The sequence below is a fragment of the Montipora foliosa genome, chromosome 10, assembly GCF_036669935.1.
Source record: "Montipora foliosa isolate CH-2021 chromosome 10, ASM3666993v2, whole genome shotgun sequence".
Taxonomy (NCBI): Eukaryota; Metazoa; Cnidaria; class Anthozoa; order Scleractinia; family Acroporidae; genus Montipora; species Montipora foliosa.
This window is the reverse complement of record NC_090878.1, coordinates 6,314,362-6,326,861: the sequence shown is the minus strand read 5'-3', so window position 1 is coordinate 6,326,861 and position 12,500 is coordinate 6,314,362. Positions and strand designations below refer to the sequence as shown.

Genomic DNA, 12,500 nt, shown 5'->3' with positions numbered 1-12,500 from the left:
ATTCAAGTTGTCTTTGCATGATATGTAGCCCTAATAGCACATGATATTGTTTTGGTATCGTACATGTAGATCGTTATAGTGCCATGCTAGATGTCTTAGGTAAATATCCCCCTAAGAAGACACGTAGTTACTACTAAAATTTTAAACTCAGAGGGATTGAAGAAAATAAAAGGGAATCAAGAAACATTGGCTTTGAGGCTGACATGAAGTTCCCTTCAACTTCTTTTTCAGAGCAAGGTTAAGCATGTATTCTGAGCTTCTGATCTTCTTGCAAAACCCTGCAGGGGCAATAAAGAATTCTAGTGAGGAGTGTTTTATTGGGTTTAAAGCTCATGCATATGATGTTTTTGGGTATTTTGATACGTTGTTTTACTCATAAATTATTGAATTTTCCCTCAATAAGAACTCTTTATACTTCACTAGTTTGTTTTTTCTTTTTTGTTCCTAATGCATTGTGCATGGTGCCTGGAAAACTAGAAATGGTGGCTTGAAGCTGGATTACAAGTATAACCACCCATGGAACCCTGTTTTTGCCATCAATGGCCCAATGACACCCATCCTCCATGCCACTTAGCTTAATTCAGTTGTTTAAATGATGGTAACAGAAACACAAATCACTAATAGTTAATATTCAACAACTATTCACCGAAGTGGACGTTCGCTGCTTCACGGCTCTGTAAATATCCACCACTAGCCACAAACACTGAGGTGAATAGTTGTTATAGTACATGTATATACTAAAACAGTGAGATAATATAGCACAAAAAAATGATTTTGACTCATTTATTCCCGCAAAGATTACAACGCTTTCGGGCACAAATTCCACACGAATTGCTCGGAGGTGAATAGCAAAGGATATCCGGAGTTTGAGTAGCCAATTGACGAGGGTGTTCAATGCTATCCACTGTTTTAGTATGTACTAATAATTATTAATATTCATTACTAGGCTTACACTGTGACATCTGAACTAACCAAGTGCATAAATTAATCCTTCCATCTCTGTAACTCCAAGATGAAACCTCTTTGTGTCCACCTTACCAACCACTTCCCAGTGATCAAGATCTGGATCATATCTCTCGATGTCTTCCGCAATCTCTGATCCAACCCATCCACCAAGAACAAACATGAAGCCGTCAATGACACATACTCCACATGCCACGCGTGGTGCTGTCAGTGGTGCAACCAGCGACCACATATTCAACGCAGGGTCATAGCACTCAACTGTATCATAAATCAGAGAATCATTCTCACCACCAACAGCATAAATAAGACCACCTATAGAAGCTACTGCATGGCCACTGCGAGCAAAACTCATTGGTGCAGTTGAAAAGCTGTCACAAGTTTGTAAGAAAGAGTCAAATTTTTCAACAGTATAAAGAGATGACGTGTCGCTCCAACGGCCTCCTACTCGTCGATTGTATCCTCCAATGATGTAAAAACACTTTCTAGATGCCCTTCTTGGTTGGGTGTGCACTTTCTGTTGCCCGCGGGACAGTGATTGGTAACTCCTGTAGCCATCAAGAATTCCAGACAACATCCTTTGAATACTTGCACTCTGACATGTAATAAGATAATTTTCAAGGAATTTTGGCGAAATTAATGGAAGTCTTATCCGCTCAAGAATCTTTCCCAAGGCCTCACGTCCTCTTGATAAATCAAATAGTACCCATCTCATCGCTCCCCTAAATACTTGTTCTTCGGATTCAATTTTAAGTTCTTCCGATTCCAGTAATTGCAACAGGACAGTTTTAGTAAGTTGCAAAAACTCTTCTTGATTAGACACTTCCACAAAGTTTCTGTGGATAAAATTTAACGCCGATTTGGACAAAGTTGAACAAGAATGAGCTTCAGCGAATTGATAAATACCTACGCAATTAGAGGCATCAAGTTCATGCTTCAGAAAATCGCAGCAAAGCACTTCAATATCTTCCACTTGTAACATTTTTGAAGCAGGCAAAAGCTGCTGAACATTGGTTTCATTAACGTCTACGTTTCCAGTGTAAATAAAATCGAGAATTGCTTGGAACACATCCGCGCTTAAGCCATGTATTTCTACGTGATCCAAATAGCTCTCCGCCATACCACTTGTAAACATAACTTGGAAATATGAGCTCGATGCAGAGAGAATGACACGATGAACTGGAAAATCCTTCCCAGAAACTGTTAGGGTTGCATCACACATTAATCCTTGTACCCTTAACAACTGGACCTTGCTCAACAACTTTAAGGAATGTTCTTTAGCCATGGAGGACCTGTCTGACGTCGCGCGATCCTCCATTTTTTGTTGTTGTCAGCTGCAAAGTGCGCAAGCTCACAAGCCGAACTGGGTCATTCTTGTCAACTTTACCCACCCCTGTCAAGTGTAGCAGGTCTCGTAACGTAAAATTTGATTGGCTCGATACCCAACCTGAAAACAAAGTAGTAATTAGCTCAAAACATTTTTGTCTCCCTAATTGAGGTTCTACTTGAAGAACCTAAAACATGTTTTTTACTGCAGGATGCAACTTTCAACAAGTGCACCTGAAAAATAGCCTCCAACGTTTTGGATTTTAACAATGTCCAATCATGACAGCAACAAAGAGGCTCTTTCAGGGTAAATATGCCAACAAGGGACATGGCCCAAAAAGTAGCGACAGCACTTCAAGTGAAATCGCAACAAACAACATCCTTTCTTTAAATTTCCAACAGCAACGTGAAGCCTAGCCTGTGTCCGATTTTTTTTCAGAGAGGGGGCGGCTGTACACAGGCTACGTGAAGCCATGTTCCCTGCAAGCAGAGGTCTCTTTTCTATTGTGTTCGCTGGGTTGACGAGTACGGGAGAAGAGACCTCTGCCATGGGTTGAAACTCACTCTGATCCAACCTCCGTCCACAATCTTGGACGGCACTCTTCAAACAGCATGCCCCATGATATGTTTGCTGACTGTGACTTGAGCCCACTGTGTCCCACATACTCTTTTACAGTGATTCCACTGTTGTTAAGTGAGGCCACAAAACATGAGGTATGACGTAAGGATTCGGTCGCTAAGTAACCGTCATGCATGCAAATGAATTTTCTCTAGCTACTGCTTTTTTTTAAAATTTGCCGATAGTTTCATCTCAGATTGCTAATTAATATTCTACAATAAAAAATGGAGGTCACTACATTAATTTTTGAGATATATAAAGAAAGTAAAGACGAAATAAAGGGTGTTTCTGGAGAGCTTTCATGTTGCCATGGTAACCTATTGCATCACAACAGTGGGTGCATTTTGTCGAGCAATAATAATTGGTGTTTCATAGAGTACCATGACATTGCTGTTACTTGATCCAGTATAGTAGCTGTAACCCTTCTAATAAGGTTTCTTAGAAGTGGTGAAACTGGTTCCAGCCACCTTAAAAAAGAAAAGGAGCTTTACTTGAGTGTATTAGTCTTCTAGCACTGGAGCACTAATTGGGAACATGGTAACTGAAATCAACAATTTAGTGCAAATCAAATCAAATATTGGTTTTTTGATTTAAGCCAGGTGATCTGGTCACGTAATTCGGAGGACTGGGGAGAAAAATTTTAACGCCGTATCCCAGAACCGCACGCGGCCTTATATTCGAATTCAACATGGCAGGGCCAACCAATCGCACCATGTAAACCAGCCTTAACACACCCAGGTCACTTTGGTGGGAGACAAGTGCTCTCACCACTACACTGGCTCCACACCACTGTGTGAATCTAAAGGCTTTTAATTTCTTAGTCATAAACAGGAAAGTAAAAGTAAGAAGTATGAACTTATGTTTTTGTTTTGGTTTGCCACAGTTCCCTGGGCTTAGTGACCAGTTGCTGCACAGTGTACAAAATTAACCCTTTGACGCCAAAACCGGTCAGAATTAGTATTTTACTCTGTCTAACGCCAGACAATTTTACTCATCAATGGGGAACCCCCAGGAGTCAATGGGTTAATAACAAACAATTATTATCTTGTTGAATCCACTTTTTCAGGTGTCTATGAGAGACAATAATAATATTACATTGCTTTAGTTGTCCAGATCAGCGCGAGGATCCCTTCTCCCTTTAGTCTATAACTTGCACAGTGACTTCAAATATACATTCCTGTACATTTATTTCACTCAAAGTTTATAAAATCAATAGGCCATTTCCGAGTTCATATCTGCCTTCTCTTCAAAGCAAGTCTAAATGCGAAGCTTTTCCCATGAAAAGTGGTTTTCATTCTTATGTAAAGTAAAACTAATTACCATTACAAAAACTCGCTTTGAAGAGGAGGCAGACATGAACTTGGAAATGACCTATTTTTCTTAGCTATTTCAGTCATTTGCATTTGACCAAGTACCTTAATTGGTATTTGCCAAAATTATATTTTTCAACAATTGTAATATTATTACTACCAATCGTTTTTTTGTTCATGTGCTTTATTTTCCTTTATTGCCTATTTTTAGAAGCCTTTAAGATGTAGCATTTATGCAATTACAATAATTCATGACAGAAGCAAATGACCTTGAAGCGTGTAACTTGCAACTCTTTTCCTTTGAACAAAGGTGGGATTTTAGGACACCAATAATTGTATGCCCAAATATGGACAAAAATAAGATCAAAGCTGCATGTGCACGAAAATGCACGAGCTGCGATACATCCAAATAAGGAAATTTTTAAACTCAAAAACCCCAGCTCTGAACTAGAGTTAAATGCTTCAAGGTCATGAGTTTCTGTTTATGAACATTCCTCATGTTTCTCTAGGACTAAGTGAAGGAATGCTATGTACAATAAATTAAGAATAATGATAAATCTTTTGTCCCTTCCTTTTTTCAGCCAACAAGAATCTTGCCTCTATAATCTTAATCTCCTTTCCTGACAATAATTTATATGCTTATTCCCTAATATTAATTTCTTCAAAACAGTCACCCTCAGTGCCCAATATAATTTTTCTACCATTAGATGTTAAGCAGGCCTAGACTGTACTTAGGGCACATTATTTAGGTTTCAGTATTGAGTATTTACAATATTACAAAGAACTAATTACTAGTACTTGGAATAATAATAATAATAATAATAATAATAATAATAATAATAATTTCTGAGTGCCAAGTATTTGATACTACTGAAGGCAAGGACTTGTATTTATAAGTGAGTGGTTAGGAATGTTTTAGTTAGTTCCTTAGTGGCAAGAATAATATAATTGTTTCATTCCAATCAAATGTGGATGTTATCTGGCTGTGGTCTCTGGTGTATTGACTCATTGAATTGACTTGGGATTGTCACTCAGTGGGAAATAAGTGGTTTATCTCCAAGTCTGATATTAATAATTTTCCATTTCCTTGGTCATGTCAAGTTATCGAGGTACTGGTATTTTAAGTTTGCCATTATAATGTGAATTAAATATTGTTTGCTGTAGTTATCCCAAAATCTGAATGTTGTTTGCCACGATCTCTGGTTTCAATGCAAGAACAATATCTTTGGCACTGGGTCTTTCTTTGGAGTCTTCAGAAGTGCAGCAACAAAATAACTGAATCAGAGGACTTGCAAGGTATTCTGAAGTTTGGAGCTTAACAGGAAGAGGTGGCCGAGTACCTAAAGCAGCCAAATACTCCTCAGTGTCACAAGAGCCATCATCTTCTTCATCACTCAAGCTTGATCCAGTTTCCTCATCACTGTCTGTAAAACAAGAAAAATGTTGGCTCCTATCAACAAGATACACACAGTTATTCACCCAAGGTGAGGTGAATAATAATAATATACACTCAGTGACAATAAGCTGAGTTAATATTTGATAAAATTTACTCCTCAGCAACCAAGACGAAACAGGAAGCCATTTTTTTTCGCTTTTCTAAGAGGAGAACAGTATTTGTTATTCACCTCCAAGCGAGGCAATCAGAATGAATGAAAAGCACTATAATACAGTTAATTGATTATATAATTATTTTACTGCAAAACTGCAGTCATGTACCGGAAGCTAATCTGAGGTTGCTGGCTGTACCAGTTACCCAAAATAATAATAATTCTTGACTTTCTGTGAACAGATTGAACAACCTGGGAGGAGATGGTGTTCAAACTCTGCAGGCATAAACACTGCTTAGCCTCTGCCACTGGCCTCAGTGGAGCTTAGAGACAAAGTGTCTTCTGGAGGATTAGGGGGTCCCAGTGGCTGCAGAGGCCTGTATTCCTCCCAACACATTCGGAATCCCAAGATTAAAAAAAAAACAATCCAATGGACCAGACACCACAACCAAAGTACCAAGCACCAATGGCACAATCTTCATCAACACCGGATGCATCTTCCTGATTTCCATTGCCAGAGGAGTTGGTGATTTTCTCATCTCTTTAGTCACCACTTTCCTACCCCAAGGGACTGAGAAAACAACAGAAATCTACCCATGAGCTGCTCTTCCACCACAGTAAAGGCTGGACAATTATGTTCTATCCTCTGTGCCTCGAGGCTCCTATCTCACCAGGTCTTCACATTTCCATCCTCTGACACCCTCACCTCATCCAGAACCTCCTTATGCCACATATCAGCACACTCAACACAAACTCCACCTCCTTGCCACACACTCTACCACTTGGATGTGCATCCTCCTTCTCAATTGTGATCCCAAAAATATACCCACCGTGCTCTTCCCCAAATAACCAACTCTAGGCCACTGCCATCACCTCTCATCAGCCACTTTGCTGACATCCCTCATAAACTTCCCATGCAATCTCTTCTGCCAAAAGCATCCTTCCTTACTTTCTCCACCTCAGCTCCTTACACTTGTTCTTCATTTCTCCCACCTGCAACATCCCTCCAACAACCTTCAATATCCACTCATTACTCACCTGGACATAGCCAAACAGACCAACTTCCTCCACCTTCACCCAGTCATACACGCTGATCAATCCCCTTCCACGATCCTTCCTCCTCATGTACAAACTCACTGTGCAGTCCCATTCTTATGGAACACCCAAACATCGTCAACCTCTTCCTTGTCTTCACATCCATCACCTTTAGTTCCCGATCACGCCAATGTACAATCCCTGCACCATACCTCACCACACCTACGCTCTTATGCCCATTGTTGTCAGCGTCACCACAACATTTGACTTGATTTGCAAGCGTTAATTGTTAATTTATACGACCAGACACTCAAATAAAGTTCCTTTCCTTGTCTTTTCCATCACCTGACCACACAGCAACACGATTCCTTCCCTTTTCCACAACATGTTGAGAGGGATCATTGCAAGAACAAACAACACTTACAGTGGAGACAGGGCGTCCCCTTGAAATATTACTGTTTCATAAGGGTTTCCCAACACTCTAAGACATCTATTTTCTCGTGTTTGGAAACTCTGATGAAACACTCGCACTCTTTTTTGAATATGCGGTCTCTTATATCACCTCGCGACTTACCAGCTAAAAGATCCACATGTGGAGCATTCAAAGAAAACATCTCCCAGATTAAGAGACCATAAGCAAAGATATCTGCTTTGTCCGTGATCACTCCTCCATTTAAAGCTTCTTTGCATTTCCATGGCTCTGTACCAATGTATCTATCTCCAGGGTTTTTTAATCCACTTAGGTCGTCCTTAAGTCTAAGAGCAACTCCAAAGTCACATAACTTCACAGCTTCAAAGTCTCCACGTATTAGCACATTTCCGCTTTTTATATCTCCATGTAGAATCTTTTTTTCATTATGAAGGTAGCTCAAAGCATTTGCTATGGCCCAGGAGACTTTAAGGATTTCTTCGCTGGTAAAATCCTCTTCCAGATATGCTTTTTCCTCGATGATATCTTCCAGAGCTCTCTCACAATCTTCCATCGCCAGGCAAAGGTCTCCATCTACACTTCCAGATATTCCCCGAAAACTCACTATATTTGGATGGTGAAGTTGTTTTAAGATGCTGGCTTCTAGGGCCAATCGATCGCTTATTCCGGGCCGTGCTTTCTTGTTAACCTTCTTCACGGCCCAAGGAGATTTCACATTGCTTTCGTTCGTCACTCGGTTGAATCTGTAAACTGAAACACCAGTACCACATCCAAGGTAGCCTGCGAGCATGCTCTCTCTCTTCGGTGGGAGAGAAGGAGAGCCTGCACGCATCCCTTTGAATTTTGAATGCCGCCTCCTGATGTCACGCTGAGAGAGCTGTCAAAAATTAGCCAATCAGCGCGCACCAGAAGTAAACATTGAAAAAAAACACAGAAAACAGAAACCCACGCGTTGTGTATTTCAATTTGCCCGAGGCAGAAACTAATTGCTGATGCCGTAAAGCGTAGCTGAATATTCAGTACGGTAATTCGTCGAAGTCCCTTCCGCGGAAAAAGTGTTTCGTTCGTCAGGGAAAAAATTAGCACACAAACTTCAAACGACGGGAATCGTAATAGAGACATTCGTTTTCCCTGACCGCATCTCCACTGTGTGAGACTCGTCGACCACAACTGCTGCCAAATTTCGGTAAAGCAAAGCGGAATTATCTTTTTAAATTTATTTTAATGAAATACAGACATTACAACTGCTACATCACACTTTAATACTAGACAGATATTCTAATACCTACACCATTTTATTTCAATTGTGGTTATAGATATGTTTTTTACTAATTAAATAATTTGGAAATTGGAATATTTTGTTTTCAAGTGTATCGGAGTATTGCGCAGTTACGAGGAGATCGAGCAATCATTTGTGGAGCCGCCTTTTCGGCTTAGCCAAATACTTGCTAAAATCGTGTAGAGTTCCTCTATCGTTAAATCAGCAACAGAGGCAGCCACGGTGACATGAAGTCGCCCTCGTATTTTGGCCGCTACGAAAAACAGTTGGGAAATAAGACTTTTCTCGAATTCTGTGGATAACAGAGATAGAACTTCCTTCCTTCCAGTAGAGAGGCCATTGCATCGCGTTGCCCGACCTTTAATTATGTAAAGTTATGGTAAATTGCAACATTCTACAATTTTCTCAGACGCAAGCGAAGAGGCTTTCTTGTTGTCGGAGCTTGTCAATGGTGACGTCACGAGGTAATTTAATTTCAGCCAATCAGTATTTTGCGTCCAAAATTTGGACGCGACATTCAAAATACAAAGCCATACGGGCAGGCCCTCATTCTACCCCCAACCCCAGTCCCTCGGAGGGCCTGCTCGCAGGCTACATCCAAGGCGAGTCATAAAAGGAGACGGGGGAATTATGAAAGGAGATGATACGAACGGTGAAATTCCGGATTCGTTGCTTAATCGGCTTACACTTCTGTGGTTGACTGGTGTGGAAATATCATTCATGTTAATTAACGGAAGGCGGATTAAATGAAAAAAGAAACTCCAGAACCCTCAAAGAACAAGCTGTTTTTGACGTTCGTTTGATTTCAAATTCCGCGCTAAAGTAGTGCCCAGTCTTTTTTCAATGACTGTCGCATAGCATTTTGGGATCGATTACAGCTGCGACTTGCACTTATCAAGCATCATCTGTCACTATCAGGCAAGGAAATTAGGCGCTTGTGTTCTTGTACCAAATGTATCAACAAGCTTACAGTCAAGGATATAACCAGTTTGGTTCGTACAGTCAATATGAAAGCCAAAACGCTGGCTTCGATTCCAGAGAAAGATCATATGGAAGTGATGCTTCAGGTCCTCGCGTTGTGTTGGATGATTATAACTGCGACCTAAACTTTGTAATCGAGTCCGATGGAGTCACAGGATCCAGTTTGCACAAAGACGGATTTGAATACATGTGGGCTGGAGCAAGGGCCACTCACGGTGTTAAAGCTGGCAAGGTATTGCTCTAAGGCATAGTCTGATGCTTCTTTGGTTTGTAAATTTAAATGTAGCATTCAAAGCCCAAAGTTATCGCAATAGTTAATTAATATGCCTAATTAATATGCAGCACGGGAATTTCGGGCTTTCAGACTTTTCAACCCGTGTTTTGCATATATAATAAATGGGTTTACACGCTGAAATTTTAAGCTAGTGAGTAAATGACGTCATTTTCTCTAGATCCAACCCTCTGAGATCCAATCGGCCAGTTTTGAACATGAGTAATGGCGGACCATGAAATACAAAACTAACACTCAAAATAAACAGCCTTTGGATAAAACTCAGAGCTCAAAATTTTGCCAGTTAGGTGTTCAGCGAACACGCTTTCAAAATCTGAAGGAAAAAAGGAAATGATTTTTTGATCATAGTACCACTTTAACAAATCCTTTCTCAGTAAGTGATGATTCAGCTTCTAACACTGAACTCTCTAACCTGGTCACCAGAGTGGTCATGTCTTAGAAAATCAAGAATGACCCCTGTGTCAAATAGGCAGAAGAATGTTCCAAACGTTTGTAGATGAACGCATCAAATCGGGGAAGGTGAACCTTTGGTTGATTATGAAGAAGCGTGCCATGCAAAGAGAGTGTTCAAGAATCATGGACTATAACATCACCTTTCATACACCATTGCAACAGTGCCTTGTGACTTACTGTGAAAAAGGCATGACAAATGTATCTGCAAGTATCTGTAGCTGTCATTATTATTATTTTTTTAATAGTTTGTACTTTTGATATGCAGGTTTACTTTGAAGTAAATGTTCTTGAAAAGCTGCCAGTTTCAATGCCCGAGACAGAAACCAAGCCCCATGTAGTAAGATTAGGGTGGTCAGTGGACAGAGCAAACTTGCAGGTTAGTGAATGAAAATTATTTTCATATAAGAGATTTACTTACAGTCTCTAAATCAACACAATTGAAGAACAAAGACCTTGATTTGACAGTTGAGCATTCTTAAAGGAATGAATGCCATTAAACTGCAATGTAGCTATAGTTGTTTTGTCTTACTTCATCGACTGCTTGACTTATGGAAATGGCCAATGAAATATTAATATTTATTATGTAAAACCAATGAAATACCAGGTGAGCTTTCATGTGAAAACATGATATCTCCACATGTGAAAAGATGACAACAAGTTTTATTGTACCTAGCATATTGCAGTGAGAATAAGAAAAATTATAAGCAAGTATTTTATGATAAAGGTTCACCATACATGTATGGGTAATACATAATAAATCATGCTGTTGGATCAATGCATGAGGACTACAAAGCAATATTAAAGTGCAATGGTTGGTATTTCAAAGGTGTTTGTATGATAAACATAACATTATATGACTGCTTGGAGATACGAAATTATTTCCACTTGTCTGCTGCACTTTCTCGTAAAATATTGTTCAACACTCTGAGAGAAATTTGTAGATGTATCTCCGTGCGGCCATGTAATATCCTCTATATAATCTTTTCCTGACTGTACTTAAATGAATGATTTGAATCATTTCTTTAAAGCAGAAAATTTTGAAAAGGTTAGTAACACCATTTCTCTGTTACTTCTTATAGGTGGGAGAAGATAACTTGTCATTTGGTTATGGTGGTACAGGCAAGGTGTCTGTCAAAAACAAGTTTTTTGACTATGGGGAGCCCTACACGTCTGGAGATATCATAACTTGCTACATTGACCTTGATGCTAATCCCAGAGTGATACTTTATAGCAAGAATGGAAAAAACCTAGGAGTGGCTTTTCGTCTTGATCATGATGCAAATGGCCAGACCTTCTTTCCCCATGTTACTGTTAAGAATATGCGCCTTTCAATCAACTTTGGACAGTATGAGCCATACTTTCCTCCACTTCAAGGCTTTAGCTTGTTATCACGATTGCCACCACAATTTGTAGAGCCAGGGTCCCTGGGACCTTCATCAAGAGAGCAGTGTGAGATTATAATGATGGTGGGACTGCCTGGTAGTGGGAAGACATTTTGGGCAGAGAGATATGCGAAGGATCACCCAGACAAAAAGTTTAACATTTTAGGAACAAATACCATTATGGACAGGATGAAAGTTATGGGTCTGATGAGGAAACGGAATTACCATGGTCGTTGGGATGCACTTATTAAGCAAGCTACAGACGTCTTGAACAAGGTTTTCAAAATTGCAGAGAAAAAGAATCGAAACTACATCCTTGACCAGACCAATGTGTATTTCAGTGCACGGCGCAGAAAGATGAACAACTTCCGTGGTTTTCATAGAATTGCTGCTGTTATTGTAAACACAAATGATGTTTTGAAGGAGCGAACTGAGAAGAGAGAGAGAGAAGAAGGGAAAATTGTTCCACAATCCGCGGTAATGGAGATGAAAGCAAATTTTGTCCTTCCTGAAGTTGGTGAGGTTTTCAATGATGTTTGGTTTATAGAAGAGGATCAAACTTCATCAGAACGTCTTGTTTCCGAGTTTCAGTGTGAAGGCAAGGAGTTCAAAGAAAGTGAAAAGAAACGGAAACCAGAAGTTTCCAGTTGCGATGGGCGGCAATTCTCTGTTGACAAAAGACCACGCCTTGACCAGGAAAGCCCATATATTCCTCTGCAACATGTTCCCAGAGATCAATATCGAGTTCAAACTGATAGTGGTGGTTTCCGTGGTAACTATAACCCAAGAGAGCCAAGAAGTGCTCCCCATTATGAACCCGTTGGTGGTCCTCTTCCTGGTACCTATGGAACGCCTATTCGGTCATACAACGAGAGTAGACCTCCAC

At 40.0% G+C, this 12,500-nt stretch overlaps 3 protein-coding genes across 3 annotated transcripts in view; 1 reads left to right on the top strand and 2 right to left on the bottom strand.

Annotated features, from left to right (window-relative positions):
- The window catches only part of LOC137973768 (actin-binding protein IPP-like), a 6,561-nt gene extending 4,277 nt beyond the window's left edge, over nucleotides 1-2,284 (bottom strand). The window contains exon 1 of the mRNA XM_068820650.1: nucleotides 973-2,284. Coding sequence (XP_068676751.1) covers nucleotides 973-2,278 — 1,306 coding nt within the window. The 5' untranslated portion in view covers nucleotides 2,279-2,284. The remainder of the gene's footprint in view (nucleotides 1-972) is intronic.
- A 1,368-nt stretch (nucleotides 2,285-3,652) lies between these two features.
- LOC137974360 (lymphokine-activated killer T-cell-originated protein kinase-like) lies at nucleotides 3,653-9,337 on the bottom strand. The gene is made up of 3 exons (XM_068821300.1): nucleotides 9,102-9,337; nucleotides 7,372-8,007; nucleotides 3,653-5,639 (listed from the first exon to the last, which is right to left on the bottom strand). Exons 1-3 carry the CDS (start codon nucleotides 9,226-9,228, stop codon nucleotides 5,380-5,382), a joined length of 1,023 nt encoding a protein of 340 aa, XP_068677401.1. The 5' UTR covers nucleotides 9,229-9,337; the 3' UTR covers nucleotides 3,653-5,379.
- A 29-nt stretch (nucleotides 9,338-9,366) lies between these two features.
- LOC137974351 (heterogeneous nuclear ribonucleoprotein U-like protein 1) overlaps nucleotides 9,367-12,500 on the top strand; it is a 4,186-nt gene continuing 1,052 nt past the window's right edge. The window contains exons 1-3 of the mRNA XM_068821283.1: nucleotides 9,367-9,719; nucleotides 10,498-10,608; nucleotides 11,312-12,500. The exon at nucleotides 11,312-12,500 is cut by the window's right edge and continues 1,052 nt beyond it. Of these exons, the coding sequence (XP_068677384.1) occupies nucleotides 9,459-9,719; nucleotides 10,498-10,608; nucleotides 11,312-12,500 (1,561 nt within the window). The 5' untranslated portion in view covers nucleotides 9,367-9,458. The remainder of the gene's footprint in view (nucleotides 9,720-10,497; nucleotides 10,609-11,311) is intronic.